The sequence below is a fragment of the Dendrobates tinctorius genome, unplaced genomic scaffold (assembly GCF_039654945.1).
Source record: "Dendrobates tinctorius isolate UK_male_01 unplaced genomic scaffold, ASM3965494v1 ptg000292l, whole genome shotgun sequence".
NCBI lineage: Eukaryota > Metazoa > Chordata > Amphibia > Anura > Dendrobatidae > Dendrobates > Dendrobates tinctorius.
This window is the reverse complement of record NW_027361959.1, coordinates 822,394-840,058: the sequence shown is the minus strand read 5'-3', so window position 1 is coordinate 840,058 and position 17,665 is coordinate 822,394. Positions and strand designations below refer to the sequence as shown.

The 17,665-nt window shown below is 43.6% G+C and overlaps 1 protein-coding gene across 1 annotated transcript in view; it reads left to right on the top strand.

The window, feature by feature from the left end:
* The window catches only part of COL13A1 (collagen type XIII alpha 1 chain), a 397,057-nt gene that overhangs the window by 251,631 nt on the left and 127,761 nt on the right, over window positions 1-17,665 (top strand). The window contains exons 16-17 of the mRNA XM_073560029.1: window positions 2,934-2,960; window positions 3,237-3,272. Coding sequence (XP_073416130.1) covers window positions 2,934-2,960; window positions 3,237-3,272 — 63 coding nt within the window. The remainder of the gene's footprint in view (window positions 1-2,933; window positions 2,961-3,236; window positions 3,273-17,665) is intronic.

Below are 17,665 nucleotides of genomic sequence, written 5' to 3'. Positions count from 1 at the left end.
ATGTATGTGCCTTCTGATGCATCCATGCTGAGACATCCCAGGTCCCCCACAGGGTCACATATGTGCCTTATGCTGCACCCATGCTGAAACATTTCTGGTCTCCAAGAAGGTCACATGTATGTGCCTTCTACTGCACCCATACTGAGACATCCCAGATGCCCCAGAGAGTCACATATGTGCCTTATGCTGCACCCATGCTGAAAAATTTCTGGTCTCCAAGAGGGTCACATATGTGTCTTATGCTGCACCCATGCTGAAACATTTCTGGTCTCCAAGAGGGTCACATGTATGTGCCTTCTGCTGCATCCATGCTGAAATATCCCAAGTCCCCCCAGAGGGTCACATGTGAATACACATCATTGGAAGACCCAATAAGCCAAGACTGCCGCACATGGCATCTTTGAGTTTTTCTAGGCAAAGATGTTTCAGGAAACCGCCAGCAATTGTGTTACTGAAGCATTTTCACTGTCTGTTTTGCTATCATTCTTGCAGTAGCTCAGCCACCTTCCCTTTTTACCTATAAACTATGAAGTATAAGGATGTCACTTCTTTTAACCACATCAGATTTTCCAAACCCAGAAGCGGTTACAAGAAGTGAGGGAATATGTGCACAGCAAAGTCGTTTGGACATTGCTGTGCAGTATATTCATTTTATGGGTCGTTTTGTGATGCATTTTCAGTTGCATTCCTGGCGAAATCCACCTGAAGAGAACGTCATGTGCACATAGCCTTAGAAGGTGAGTATACTGAGATTTTGAGATTTTTTTTTAAGTATTATTATTTTAGACAAATTTCTTCATCCCCAAATATTGTAGTGGGTTCGTATGTATTTTTCTGCAAGGATTTAATCGCAATTTTTTTACTTCCCCACTGAGGTGGGGAAATCGACAAGAAATCCTTACTACAATAGCATTTGACATGCTGCAGACTGAAAAATCACCACCACAGCCCAATTTCTGTGCAGAAAATTTTGGCAGCATGTGGAGACTTTTTTAAACCACATCCATTTTTGCTGCTACTGTATTCTGCTGTAGAATTTCTGTGCACTGATCTGTGCAAAAATCGATAACAATTCTGACTGTCGTGAATGTACCCTAATAGCTCTACAAAGTTTTGCTACGTGACATATTTAGGACCGTTAATTCTTTATAGAAGGCTTCCCATACACACAGATTTGGACTTAAAGTGTACCTTTCACCGGGATTTTGCTAAGTAAATTACAAGCATTGTCATGTTGGTGCTCTTACACTGAATAAAATGATTCCTGGTGTGAAGAAATCCATCTAGTGGTTCTTGTGTAATCAGTGTTAGAAGTTTTCAGTTAATGATATGCCCGTGGTCCAGGACGGGGCTGTAGACAGAGATTATCTTCCTGCTGTAAGCCAGAGAAACCAAGAAAAGACCTGCCCACAGGCCGAAGCACAAACAGTCTGTCTCTCCCTCTGTCTCTATGATGAGGAACATGTTTGTGCTGCGGGGCAGCCTGTGGGCAGGTCTTTCCTTGGGTTCTCTGGCCTAGAGCACCAAGATAAGACTCTACCTACAGTCCTGCCGTGAAGCACAAACAGTCTGTCTCTCTCTCTATCTCTATGGTGAGGAACATGTTTGTTCTTCGGGGCAGCCTTTGGGCAGGTCTCTTCCTGGTTTCTCTGGCCTAGAGCAGGAAGATAAGACTCTTCCAAAAGTCCTGCCCCAGGGCACGAGCTTCTCATTAACTGAAAACTTCTAACATTGATTACACAAGAACCACAAGACTGATTTATTCACCTTAGGTATTATTTTAATCAGTTGAACACTGCCAACCTGATAGAGTCTGTAGTTTACTTAGCAAAATCTTGCTGACAGGTTCGCTTTAAATTGTTTTATTATTAGAATTTGCATACAACTTCATTGTTTTCTTACGAGAAAATAAAATGCAAGAAATTAGAACAAAAACAAGGTAAGATTTTTTTACCCAGTTTGGAAGGAATTTATATAGTATTTTAAAGAAGGAATATGAAGTTGAAATTATCAATTTTCTGCAAATTCCTTTTTTTTCCAAAATTTACTGTGTTGACATGGAGTCTTCACCCAGTTGGTATTACTCTAAGAAGTTGAGGATAAAGATAACATTTCCAAAACTATAAAATCACTGGTAAAAGTTCTGCGCAGATATTAAATTCACCAAGAAATTTAGAAAATTTTAGCTGCAAACCCTGCAGAATTGTGAATAGAGTTGGGGCTTATATGCTCGCCTAAGCTATCAATTTAAAGAAGCCCCCTCCTCAAGGTTTTTATCCTCTTAATGTATAGCAATTATCATATTTATAAGCACTGTGCAATTACAACTGCTTAGTTTGCCTTTCTACCCAGATAATTCTTCTCTTTTCTCCACTCTTTGTTGAAACAGAAAATCTCTTGCCCCTGCATTTATAATTTCCCTCTTCAGCTCCTGACCCAGCTGTCCCTTCCCCTGCCAGGGACTTTTGCAGTGACCTATGTATTTTACAGGGAAAATTGACCTCCTTTTGCTACTTAGAAGGCTTCAGCTAGTCAGTTTTTAATCATGTGATGTCATACACCTATTGGAAAAGAGCAGAATTAGCTGGATAGAAAGGCAAAATGAGCAGCTGTAAGTACACAGCGCTATATAATATGATGATTGCAATATATTAAGAGGATAAAAAATTGGATGGGAGGAGGAGTGTTTCTTAAATACAAAAACTGCCTAAAGGTGGATTTACACTTTTTACACTTTAATTATTATATGATTCAGCCTTTTAGTTAAAATTGTTGATGGATTGATGGCATGATGCCACTACGGAGCTTTAATTCTATGGGAAACAGCAATATCTGGTTGCTTAACTGAGCAAACTTGACTGAAATTCATCTTTACTGACATTATTAAAGCATTTAGTATTTATTATCGTGTTTCCTGTTTGTTTTATTCCTAGGGATTACCTGGACCTCCGGGATCGAAGGTAGACACATTTAGTGATTATAATAATTCTACAGCCCTTTATTCAAAAAATAATGCACAGTTATTACAACAGCAAAGAATATATAAGTATTTACCTCTTGGAAAGCTACCTCTCTTGTGATATGTGCTATTACCTGATGTACAAGAATGACTGCACAGGTTAGCTGTAAAATAGGACATTATGGAATTGCAGCTGATTCACAAACCTGTCAAATGTTTATTTCCATTTCATTTTGTGAAAAAAGAAAAACACTTGCACGTTTTTTTTTTCTTGCAGGGAGAACCAGGGACTGCAGGAATCCCAGGAAGGAAGGTAAAAAATTGACAATATTTTGAGCTCTCCGCTACAATCAAGGGATGCAAAGTATATAAAAGCATCATACAGAATAAACATTGCACTTATCTCTGGTTTTACAGCTTGTTAGAATGATACTAACAAATCACTATAGCTACACACCCACCTCCACATGGGATGGAAATGGTCCTTAGCGTTTCATTGTTTGAGCATAATCAATCAATATGTGCACTGTCATTACTCTAAACAGGATGCTTCCGCCTCCATCCTGGTCAGGTCAGGGTTTATTCAGTCCGCCTCTCTTTGGTTCTGGGATGGCTGCTTAATGTGGGCAGCTCCTGGATTTGGTGTCAGTGATACTTCTGTATACTCGGTTTGTGGTTGCTGACCCAGGTTTACCCATCCGTAAACGTTGTGCCTCTGTGCTTGTGTGCTTTGCTGTGTATGACCCGGTTTGTCCGCTGATTTTTGCCTCTGCATCCTTTTTTGTACTGCCCTGTCCCTCCTGGTTATCTGACCCCTTAGCTTGTCTCCGTTTACTCTTTGTATTATCCCTAGGTACTACGCTCTGGTCTGGCTTTGACCCTCGGCTCTCCTTCACAATGTTTACTCTCTGTGCCCTGCACTCTGCGTGCTTAGTTTCATTCTCTGTACTCAGCAGTGACTCCGCCCCCTTGTCAAGTGACTGCCTAGTGCCAGGTCCTGTGCTCACTGCATTAGTCTCAGGTCCTTGCGCGCTGTGTGCCTTGTTCCTGCACTCCCTGCGCTCGTTCACATGCCTCCTGATAGCTCCCCTGGGCAGCTCCAGTGACACCATTGTTGTCATCACATACACCTTTTTAGGTTTAAAAAATAAAGAAAATTCATCATCATGGTCTTGTGAATAAAAAAATCTCTGCAGTCGCTACTATGACATAAAATCAGTTGCAACTGAGGTGCTGAATCAAGGAGGGATCTTAAAGGCTATGTTCTCTTTCACAGTCATATTTTTAGTCCCAGTCACTATAATATGAAAAATTAAAGAGTATGTTCGGGACTTTATGGAAAAACCAAGAAATGTGGCTAAACACTAACAGGCAGGTAATTGCAACCTACCTGTCTGTTGTGCCCAGCGCCGTTATTCCCCAGCACAGACCACTCTTGCCGGGGATTTAGATGCCTCTGCTGATGTGATGGGGTGGGACTTCCAGCATCATTCTGATTGAAAGTCTGCTCCCTCTGTTAGGTAGCAGGGATCCGGCTGTCAATCAGAATGACCTTGGAAGTCCTGCCCCGTCGACAGAGCAGAGCAGGAAAGAAGTGTCCGCTCTGTAGACATGACGTCAACAGAGGCTTCTTTTAGTTCTTGTTAGTGTTTAGGTGGATTTTTGTGAATTTATAAAGTCCCGGGAACCTCTTTTAAGCATTTTTGCTTTTCATTTTAATTCAGTACTACACACTATTTTAATATTGATTCACTACTTGATTAATTTACTTTTTTACAGTTTCTATGAAGATGTACAGCATGCATCTCCATAGTAACAGACCACAAACAAACCCGTGTAGTCTGACCCTGCAGTCATGCTCACTGTTATAGGAAGGAAGAATAAAGAACAGACTGAAGAGTATGGTATCAGAAATACACAAAGTATGTTTGTCATCTGTTTCTCTGGGGGCACAGACATCTGCATAGGAGCTGTAGAAACGAAATGCTAGAAAATGTTTCATAAAGATCATGTATGTAAATTCACATTTTTCAATTTAGATGCATTGGAACCATGATAAAAATGGTTGTGAAAGTGAACAAAACTTTGAGCTCTTTTAGATGTGTTATGACTAGAGATGAGCGACTTTGCCTTTTTTAGGGTCGAGTCGGGTTTCATGAAACCCGACTGAACGAAATCGGCCGACTATAGGGAAAAGTCGGGGGTCCGACTGAAACACGAAACCCAATGCAAGTCAATGGGGAAGCAAAGTCGGCAGGGAGTGGAGGACAGTAAACACACCTACAGTGCCCATTTCAATGCCAAAAGCATCAATTCTTATTACTGAAGCTTGTCAACCTTAATTTACTTTATAATAATAGTTACTCACTGAAAACTGGGGGTTATTTGGATAAAGTTGTGGGGGGTAGGGCTGGCTCCAGGTTTTCATGTGCCCTGAGCCAAAGAGCGCCCCTTAAACACATACCACAACTCATGATGCTCCGATACGGCACAGAAATATAGGTATAGTACAATGACAAATACTTCACTGCTTACATGACATGACTGATCTATTTTAAATTCTACAATAGCTCAAAAAAAGGACAGTATATTACTCCATACAGTATTATGGCCACCACATTGTGTGCCATACAGAATAATAAGCCCCATATATTTCTCCATACAGAATAATTGGTCACATATAATGTTCCATACAGTATATGATGAGCTCCACATAATGCTACAGTATATGATGGTCCCCATGGACGATGCTCCAGTGTGTTATGGGCCCAAATAATGCTCCATATATAATGGGCCCCATTTCTAATGCTCCAGTGTATAATGTGCCCCATAGATGCTGTTCCAGTGTCTGATCTGCCCCATTTAGAATGCTCTAGTATATGATGGGCCCCATTGATGATGATCCAGTGTCTTATGGGCCCAAATGATGCTCCATATATAATGTGCACCATTTCTAATGCTCCAGTGTATAATGGGCCCCATAAATGCTGCTCCAGTGTCTGATGTCCCCCATTTGGAATGCTCCAGTATATGATGGGCCTCATGGATGATGCTGCACTGTCTTATGGGCCCTAATGATGCTCCATATATAATGGGCCCCATTTCTAATGCTCCATTGTATCATGTGCACCATAGATGCTGCTCCAGTGTCTGATCTGCCCCATTTGGAATGCTCCAGTATATGATTGACCTCATGGATGATGCTCCAGTGTCAGATGTCCCCCATTTGGAATGCTCCAGTATATGATGGGCCCCATAGATGCTGCTCGAGTGTCTGGTCTGCCCCATTTAGAATGCTCCACTATATGATGGGCCTCATGGATGATGCTCCAGTGTCAGATGTCCCCCATTTTGAATGCTCCAGTATATGATGGGCCCCATTTTTAATTAACCCAGGCATGGTATGTGAAAAGAGCTCCGTGGAGTAATCTGAAGTGTGTGCTGCCACATCCTTCACTTTTGGTGTGGGTGAAGGACACAAGGAAAGTGGTTGCTCCTGACCAGAAGCCTGCACTTTCGACTCAGTGCTTGCATTTTTTTAAACTTAAGAAGAGGAGGCGATAGAGCTGGAGGCTGTTTCAGCAATGTAAGCCAAAAACAGCTCCTGATGCTCCAGCTTTAAAAGCAGTCTACCTACTCCCATAAAACGGAGCCTTACAGACCTTCCAGAGCTACACCATGATGCAGGCTCAACACCTCCTGGCTTAGCTGCTATTGTGTTTTTGGCACTACCAGCAGATGCACCACCACCACCATCAGTACCAGGTGACCCCCCACGCCCACGTCCGCATCCTCTTCCACCATACTTCCCCATGTTTTAGAAAATTGACCCAAAATACCAGCAGATATATGGTACTGTAACAGAAGCATACAGCTCTGTACAGTCTAGGGATAACAGTAAATCTCCGTATATATTTCATAAGTCATACACAGACGCTCACAGGCTCAGTATGGATTACCCAATAAAATAAAAAGGTGAAAAAGGGTACAGTATCACCAGATACAAGGTATATGTAGTATAGTGTAAACATTCTGAATCTCCGTATGCATTTCAGGAGGCAGACACAAACGCTCTCAGGCCCAGTATGGATTACACAAGAATATGAAAAGCTGTAAATGGGTAATGTAACACAAGCGTACACCTGTATACAGTGTTAGGCAAATTTGAAATCTCGGTATATATTTCCGGAGTCACCCTCAGACGCTCACTCAGTCTGGGTTTGACCATAATAAAAAATGTTGTAAAAAAGGTACTGGATAACAAGATAGCAAGTATATATATCATAGGGTACAATTGAAATCTCCGTAAACATAGTCCCTTAGGCCTCTTTCACACTTCAGTTTTTTGTGTCAGTTAAAATCCGCCAAAAAGGCGGACAAGTGGATCCGTTCCTAACTGATGTGAACGGATGCCACAGGATCCATTTTTTGACGGATCCGCAGAATGAGGAAATTTAAAGGAACCGCTGGCCGGGAAGGAGAGAGAGAGAGAGAGACAGAGAGAGAGAGAATATTTTTTTTCCTCCGCCAGAAAGGATTTCAGGGTTAAATTTCTCCCTGACTTCCTTTCTCTGGGCATGCGCACTGGAAAATGCGGATCCAACCACAAAAAAAAGTTACATGGTCCGTCCAGGCATGCCGGCGGATGAAAAAAACTTGGCGGATCCTCACAAAAACGGATCCAACAGATGACCATCAGTCAAGATCCGCCTGTAATGCAACTCAATGGGGAAAAAAAACGGATCCGCAAAAAAAATTGCGGATCCGTTTTTTTCAAAACCTGGCGGATTTTGACTGATTGTCAAAAACGGAAGTGTGAAAGAGGCCTTAGTCAGTCTCAGACGCTTACTCAGTATGGATTTGACCGTAATACTAAATGTCACACGAAGGTACTGTATACCAAGATACAAGCTGTATAGGGTAAAAATTGGTATCTCTGATTCACCATATATATAGAAGGCGTAAACCACACACGCTCACTCACTATGGATGATACCGTAATACAAAATTTGGAACAAAGGTACTGTATAAGCACATGCCAGGTGAATCCAGTCTGGGGATAATTGTACATTTTGGTCTATACTTCTGGAGTCAGACACAGACACTCACAGGCTCAGCATGTATTACACCAGAATTTAACAAGTAGAAAAAGGGAAAGGTAGTCGAAGCGTACAACAGTATACAGTGTTGTTGTACTTTTAAATCTTCGTATATATTTCGATCTCAGTAAGCCAGTCCAGACTCTCCGCTACTGGAAACTACATGGATACAAGTACAGACAGAAATTCGAGTGTTATCAGAAATTTGGGAATTACTCATCGCGGGAAAACCTCCCTTTAGGTGTTGCAGAGGCGATGCAGACCCTCAATTACTGTGTCTGTGGAGACAGCGAAACAGTTCTTTGTGAAGAAAGGATTGCTTTATCGCAGTAGCGTGGATCACATCACCGTTACTCTTCTCCATCAAACTGTGATCACAAGGAGAGCTGTACACATGGTCCTCACTGCCTATCATGATGTGTCTGGTCATTTTGGAGTGCCAAAGACAGAAGCCACAGGCCGTAGGTGATTCTATTGGATTGGCATGAGAGGAGACATTGAAAAATGGTGTCAGGAATGTCACACGTCTGTGACTATCACAACTGTGAAAGGTGATCATAAAGCACCACTGCATCCGCTTGTAAGTTGACGTCCATTACAAATGGTAGCCATTGATCATCTGTAGGTAGAGGCCAGCAGGACATAGCATAGCTGCTAGTGTTGAGCATTCCGATACCGCAAGTATCGGGTATCGGCCGATACTTGCTGTATCGGAATTCCGATACCGACTTCCGATATTTTTTCAATATCGGAATTCGGCATCGGAATCGGAAGTTCAGTTGATTGACGGCCTGACGTCATCATGATGCGCGGTGTGTGCGCATCATGATGCGCCGTCATTTCGGGCCTTCCGGGGGTCTCTGCCGGCCTGCCGGGGGGCTGTGCCGGCCTGCCGGGGGGCTGTGTGGACTGCCCGGGGTCTGTACCGGCCTGCCGGGGGGCTGTGCCGGCCTGCCGGTGGTCTGTGCACCCTGTGGGGGTCTGTACCGGCCTGCCGGGGGGCTGTGCCGGCCTGCCGGGGGGCTGTGCTGATGTCCGGGGGTCTGTGCAAGCATCGTCCGATGGGACTACAAGTCCCATCGGGCGATGCCTGCTACCATGACAGTGATTGACACATTAGCCAATGATGGGACAGTAGTAGTCCCATCATCCGGCTAATGTGTTAAATGTTAAAAAAAAAAAAAAAAAAAAAAAAAAAAAATACTACATACATACTACATGCATGCTACATACATACTACATGCTACATACATACTACATACATACTACATACATGCTACATGCATGCTACATACATACTACATGCTACATACATACTACATACATGCTACATACATACTGCATGCTACATACATACTACATACATACTACATACATACTACATGCATGCTACATACATACTACATATATACTACATGCATGCTACATACATACTACATGCTACATACATACTACATATATACTACATACATACTACATACATGCTACATACATACTGCATGCTACATACATACTACATACATACTACATACATACTACATGCATGCTACATACATACTACATGCATGCTACATACATACTACATGCTACATACATACCACATACATACTACATACATACTACATACTACATATATACTACATGCATGCTACATACATACTACATGCTACATACATACCACATACATACTACATACATACTACATACATACTACATGCTACATACATACTACATATATACTACATGCATGCTACATACATACTACATGCTACATACATACCACATACATACTACATACATGCTACATATATACTACATGCATGCTACATACATACTACATATATACTACATGCATGCTACATACATACTACATGCTACATGCATGCTACATACATACTACATACATACTACATGCTACATACATACCACATATATACTACATACATACAATACATTCATACAATACATACATAGACATACAGTACATATAACATAGAGTAACATACTTACCAATACTTGTCACATTGTTCCCCGAAGCCATTGTCTTTTCCGGGATAAATATTAACATAACAAACCACAAAAATACTCACCCACGATCCGAAGCAGTCCACGAGTGTGTCCCACGACGATCTTGGGTAGAGAACTGCAGCATCAGATGATGCTGCCGTTCTCTACGGGCTGCAGGAATCCAATGACGGAAGGTAGGTATCCTTCCGCACTGTATTCCTCCGCCACTTAAAAAAAAAAAAGTCCCTAGTCTCACTTTATGCCATTGCTGCGTGGGAATTTCCCACACAGCAATGGCATAAAGTGAGACTAGGGACTTTTTTTTTTTTTAGTGGCGGAGGAATACAGTGCGGAAGGATACCTACCTTCCGTCATTGGATTCCTGCAGCCCATAGAGAACGGCAGCATCATCTGATGCTGCAGTTCTCTACCCAAGATCGTCGTGGGACACACTCGTGGATTGCTTCGGATCGTGGGTGAGTATTTTTGTGGTTTGTTATGTTAATATTTATCCCGGAAAAGACAATGGCTTCGGGGAACAATGTGACAAGTATTGGTAAGTATGTTACTCTATGTTATATGTACTGTATGTCTATGTATGTATTGTATGAATGTATTGTATGTATGTAGTATATATGTGGTATGTATGTAGCATGTAGTATGTATGTAGTATGTATGTAGCATGTAGTATGTAGCATGCATGTAGTATATATGTAGTATGTATGTAGCATGTTGTATGTATGTAGCATGCATGTAGTATATATGTAGTATGTAGCATGTAGTATGTATGTAGCATGCATGTAGTATGTATGTAGCATGCATGTAGTATGTATATGGTATGTATGTAGCATGTAGTATGTATGTAGCATGCATGTAGTATATATGTAGTATGTATGTAGCATGTAGTATGTATGTAGCATGTAGTATGTATGTAGCATGCAGTATGTATGTAGCATGCATGTAGTATGTATGTAGCATGCATGTAGTATGTATATGGTATGTATGTAGCATGTAGTATGTATGTAGTATGTATGTAGTATATATGTGTTATGTATGTAGCATGTAGCATGCATGTAGTATATATGTAGTATATATGTGGTATGTATGTAGCATGCAGTATGTATGTAGCATGCATGTAGTATATATGTAGTATGTATGTTGCATGTAGTATTTGTGTAGTATGAATGTAGCATGTATGTAGTATGTAGTATGAATGTAGCATGTATGTAGTATGCATGTTGTATGTATGTAGCATGTAATTTTTTTTTTTTTTTTTTTTTTTTTTACATTTAACACATTAGCCGGATGATGGGACTACTACTGTCCCATCATTGGCTAATGTGTCAATCACTGTCATGGTAGCAGGCATCGCCCGATGGGACTTGTAGTCCCATCGGACGATGCCTGCACAGACCCCCGGAGCCTGCACAGACCACCGGCAGGCCGGCACAGCCCCCCGGAGCCTGCACAGCCCCCCGGCAGGCCGGCACAGCCCCCTGGCAGGCCGGCACAGCCCCCCGGCAGGCCGGCACAGCCCCCCGGCAGGCCGGCACAGCCCCCCGGAGCCTGCACAGACCACCGGCAGGCCGGCACAGACCACCGGAGCCTGCACAGACCCCCTGGCAGGCCGGCACAGCCCCCCGAAAGGCCCGTACAGACCCCAGAGAGGCTGTACAAGGGCAGGAAAGGGTTTTTCTTATTCCGATACCGGAAGTCCCATAGACTTGAATGGGACTTCCGGTATCGGAATCGGCGATACCGATACTTTTTTTAAAGATCGGCCGATACCATCCGATACGATACTTTGAAGTATCGGACGGTATCGCTCAACTCTAATAGCTGCATCTTAACCATCATCGATCAATACACCAAATTTCTAGTGGCCGTCCCTGTGAAGCATTTAACTGCCCAGATTAAACAGTGGTGGAGCAGGGAGAGGTAAGTATTGCAACTTGCAAGTGCTGTGGCCATGACCAAGCATGGGGGCACACTCTTGGTCGACGGTACTGGCACAGGGCCCCTCATAGTACGCTGGTGTGTCTGACAGTTAGTGGGCCCCCCACCATCAGAGACACTGTATTGTACTATGAGGGGCCCTGTGCCAGTGCCGTCGGCCATCTGTGGGCCCATCCACCTGTTCAGAGGAACGGCACTTGCCCGGGTGCACCAGGTGTTGACCCCAGCCATTGGGGGGGTGGGCAGCCCACTTATGGAGGTTTAAAAAATGGCATATGTTGATGTGTTGGCCGGATATTCAGCTGCTGCAAAGGGCAGAATTGGGCAAGTCCGAGGAAGAGGAGGACAAAAGCGAGGCAGTTTTCTGGGAACCTATGTGTCATCAGGGGAAGGTGGAACAAAATCCTTTGCAACCCATGCATGGTTCATTTTAATGAAGGTTAGAGCATCAACATTTTGGGTAGACAGACGGGTCCATTTTTCTGTCAGGATTGATCCAGCAGCACTGAAGACTCTTTCAGATAACACACTAGCAGCAGGGCAGGCGAGCTCCTGTAAGGCATATTGTGCCAATTCAGGCCAGGCGTCCAGTTTAGAGGCCCAATAGTCAAAGGGGAATGACATGTGAGGGAGAACATTGATACGGGAGGATAAGTAGTTTGTCACGATAGTTGACAACTGCTGTCTCCTGTCACTTTTAATCGATGCAGTATTAGGAGTCGTGTGAGCGGTACTTGAGAAATCATTCCACAACATGGTCATTAAACCCCTGTCTCCAACACCTCTTTGGCTGTGTGCACCATGAACACCTCTTCCACTGTGGCCACTACAGCTCATGGGAGAAACAGCACCGCTGCTCTGTGCTGGGAAAGCCTCAAAAGATAGGTTGAGCAAATGATGGGGCCCAAGCTAACTACATAGGACAGGATAGGAAAGCTGCTGTCTGCCATCCGCAAAAACCCTATCAAAATGAGCCAACCGACTGATAGGAAAAACAGGCCCTGAAGTCACTAGGCTTCAAAAGACTATATCAGCACTCAGGTAAATTCTGAAGACAGAGCAAAAGATCAACAGATCAGAGACAAAAATGGAATTCAGCTCACCCCCGGCCGGGGATGGCAGAACTCCCAAAAAGCAAGGCAAAAAAAAACAAAACTGAAGAGTACAAAGCAGAGCAGAAAAACTTAGCTTTGAGATGCAGGAATCAGACTGGTCTCCAAGAATCCAGCAGGAAAATCACCAGCCAGGAAGAAGGGCGTCGGCAGCCTAATATCCAGTCCTCAATTCCAGCCACCCAGTCATCATCTAGCTGCCCAGGTGTTTGATAATCAGCCTCACTACCTTCCTTCACCAGAGGAGGGAGTTCATCAGACCTCAATGGTGAAGGGAAAAATGAACTCACAACAGTACCTCCCCCTTGAGGAGGGGTCACCGAACCCTCATCCATGCCACCAGGGCGATCCGGGTGAGCCCAATGAAAGGCATGCACCAATCTTTCGGCATGAATATCAGAGGCAGAGACCCAGGAATTATCCTCCTGACCATAACCCTTCCACTTAACCAAATACTGGAGTCTCTGTCTAGCCAGACGGGAATCCAGTATCTTCTCTACCTCATATTCCATGTTACCTTCAACCAATATAGGGTCAGGAGGTGCCACCACAGGAACTACTGGTTCAACAAACCTCTTCAACAAGGACTTATGAAACACATTATGAATCTTAAATGTGACAGGAAGAGCCAACCGAAAAGAGACCGGATTAATAATTTCCAAAATCTTGTAAGGTCCAATAAATCTAGGCTTAAACTTAGGAGAAGCCACCTTCATAGCGATATTTTTTGATGACAGCCAAACCATATCACCCACCTTAAACTGGGGACCAACGGTCCTACCCCGGTTGGAAAACCGCTGGGCCTTTTCCTGAGAGAGAGACAACTTATCCACTACTTGGTCACAGATCTGGTGCATTCTCTCCACCACAGTGTCAACACCTGGGCAGGCAGAAGGCTCCACCTGCCCTGAAGAAAATCGAGGGTGAAAACCAAAGTTACAAAAAAAAGGTGACATCAAAGTGGCAGAACTAGATCTATTATTTAAAGCAAATTCGGCCAAGGGCAAAAATGAAACCCAATCATCCTGATCGGCAGAAATAAAACATCTCAACTACGACTCCAAAGTCTGGTTTGTTCTCTCCGTCTGCCCATTGGTCTGAGGGTGAAACGCAGAGGAGAAGGACAACTGAATTCCCAGCTTGGAACAGAAAGTCCTCCAAAATCTAGACACAAACTGAACTCCTCTGTCAGATGCAATGTTCTCAGGAATCCCGTGCAAGCGAACCACCTGTTGCAAAAACAAGGGCACCAACTCAGAGGAAGATGGCAACTTAGGGACTGGTACAAGATGGACCATCTTAGAGAATCTATCACAAATCACCCAAATAACAGTCATTCTCTGAGAGACAGGCATATCAGAGATAAAATCCATTGAAATATGGGTCCATGGCCTCCTGGGCACCGGCAAAGGCATCAACAAGCCACTAGAGCGAGAACAAGGTTTAGACCGGGAGCAAGTCCCACAGGACTGCACAAAATTCCTGACATCATGAGACAAGGCGGGCCACCAAAAAGACCGACTCACCAGATCTCTAGTTCCAAAAATACCTGGATGACCAGCCAATGCAGAGCAATGAACTTCAGACATCACTCTCTTCCTCCACTGGTCAGGAACATACAACTTTCCACTGGGACAACGCTCAGGTTTGTCCTCCTGAAACTCTTCCAGAGCACGTCTCAAATCGGGCGAGATGGCAGAAAGAACTACCCCCTCGCCTAAGATGGTAGCAGGCTTAGTCACAACAGGAGAATCAGCAAGGAAACTCCTAGAGAGGGCGTCTGCCTTGACATTCTTAGTGCCCGGAAGAAAAGAGACCACAAAATCAAAACGTGTGAAAAACAAGGCCCACCTAGCCTGTCTAGGATTCAAGCGCTTGGCCGACTCCAGGTAAATCAAATTCTTGTGGTCAGTAAGGACCACGACTTGGTGTTTGGCTCCTTCCAACCAATGTCTCCACTCCTCAAATGCCCATTTCATGGCCAACAGTTCCCGATTCCCCACATCATAGTTATGTTCGGATGGGGAGAACTTTCGGGAAAGAAAGCACAAGGATTCATTTTAGATGTCACAGGATCTTTTTGGGACAACACCGCTCCTGCACCAATCTCAGAAGCGTCCACCTCCACCTGAAATGGGAGTGAGACATCAGGTTGCCGCAAAACCGGAGCAGAAGTGAATCTTCGCTTCAGCTCCTGAAAGGAAGAAACAGCCTCCGGAGACCAATTCAGCACATCAGCACCCTTTCTAGTCAAATCCGTCAATGGCTTGGCAATACCAGAAAAATTAGCTATAAATTTCCGATAAAAATTAGCAAAACCCAAAAACTTCTGGAGGGCCTTCAAAGAAGTGGGCTGAACCCAATCATAAATGGCCTGTACTTTGGCCGGGTCCATTTCAATAGTTGACGGAGACAAAATAAATCCCAAAAATGAAATCCTCTGTACCCCAAAAAGGCATTTCAATCCTTTGACATACAGGGAATTCTCCCTCAAAATCCGGAACACAGTCCGAACATGTTCCACATGAGAGTCCCAATTCTTGGAGAAGATCAAAATATCATCCAGATAGATAATCAAAAATTTATCCACAAAGTCTCGGAATATATCGTTCATGAAGCACTGGAAGACAGAAGGGGCATTAGTGAGCCCAAAAGGCATCACCAGGTACTCAAAATGTCCCTCCGGAGTATTAAACGCTGTCTTCCATTCATCCCCATGCCCATGCTTAATGCGGATAAGATTATACACCCCCCTGAGGTCAAGCTTGGTAAACCAGCAAGCACCTTTAACTCTGGAGAATAGATCAGAAATCAGGGGTAACGGATACTGATATTTAATAGTAATTTTGTTGAGGGCACGATAGTCAATACAAGGCTTAATGAACCATCCTTTTTAGCCATGAAAAAAAACCAGCACCTAAGGGTGAAGAAGATGGTCTAATATGACCCTTCTCCAATGCCTCCTTAATATAGGATTGCATAGCCTCGTGCTCGGGTACAGATAAATTGAAAAGCCGACCCTTGGGGAATTTACACCCCGGGTTCAGCTCAATTGCACAGTCATAACTCCTATGAGGAGGCAAAGACGCAGACTCATTCTCACTAAATACATCATAAAAGTCAGCCAAATAGTCAGGAACATCATGTGACTGGGGAGAGGTGGAGAAAACAGGAGCATCACTAAGGGCACACTGACAACCCCAACTCACCACAGACAAAGATTTCCAATCCAGAACTGGATTATGGATTTGCAACCATGGAAACCCCAGAACAATGGTATCATGCAAATTATGGAACTCCAAAAATCTGCAATTTTCTTGATGGTCTGGGGCGACCCGCATTACCACCTGGGTCCAAAACTGAGGTTTATTCTTTGCCAAAGGAGTAGCATCAATACCCCTCAAAGGGATAGGCGTCCGCAGAGGTGTCATAGGAAATCCACAACGTTTAGCAAAATCCAAGTCCATCAGGTTAAGAGCTGCTCCTGAATCCACAAAAGCCTTGGCGGAAAATGTGGACAGGGAGCAGATCAGAGTAATTGCCAGAAGAAACTTAGGTTGAACACCACCCACAGAAAACGTGTGTGCACAACGTTTCTCTCGTTTAGGGCAGACAGAAATAATATGCGAGGCATCTCCACAAAAAAAACACAGCTTATTGCGCCTTTGGAACTCCTGACGTTGCGCCCTAGACAAAACTCTATCACATTGCATAGGTTCAGACATTTGTTCAACAGGTGGCAACATCTCGTGTAGTTTTGCGTTCACGTAAACGCCGATCCACCTGAATGGCTAATGACATAGAATCGTCAAGACCAGAGGGAACAGGAAATCCCATCATAGTATCTTTTACAGTTTCTGACAAACCCTTCCGAAAGAGGGCTGCCAAGGCACCATCATTCCAGGTAGTAAGGACCGCCCACTTTCGGAATTTTTGACAGTACAACTCTACCGAATCCCGACCCTGGCTTAATGCCAACAGGGTCTTTTCAGCCTGATCAATAGCATTAGGTTCATCATACAACAACCCCAAGGCTTGAAAAAATGCGTTCACATTATTCAGAATAGGATCATCAGGTTTCAAAGAAAACGCCCAATCCTGGGGATTGCCACGCAGCAAAGAGATGACAATTTTAACCTGCTGCGCGGAGTTCCCTGACGAGTTAGGCTTCAAGGCAAAAAATAATTTACAATTATTCTTGAAATTCAAGAATTTAGATCGATCTCCAAAAAACACATCAGGAGTGGAAATCTTTGGTTCAGCAGCATGTGAATGAGCAAGATAGGTGGAAATTCCCCGCACTTCAGCAGCGAGCTGCTCCACACAATCAGACAATTGCTTCATCTCCATTGAGAGAAAAATTCCCCCTACGGCCTCAGAGATATAGAGGAAAAAATATGCACACAAAAAAAAAAAATTCTGACACTTTTTTTTTTTTTTCCTTTTTTTTTTTCTTTACAATTCTCTCCTGCTATTGAGTACCCTAGGATCTGCGGTATGGCTGGTGATTCTGTTATGATGAGTCACCGAAG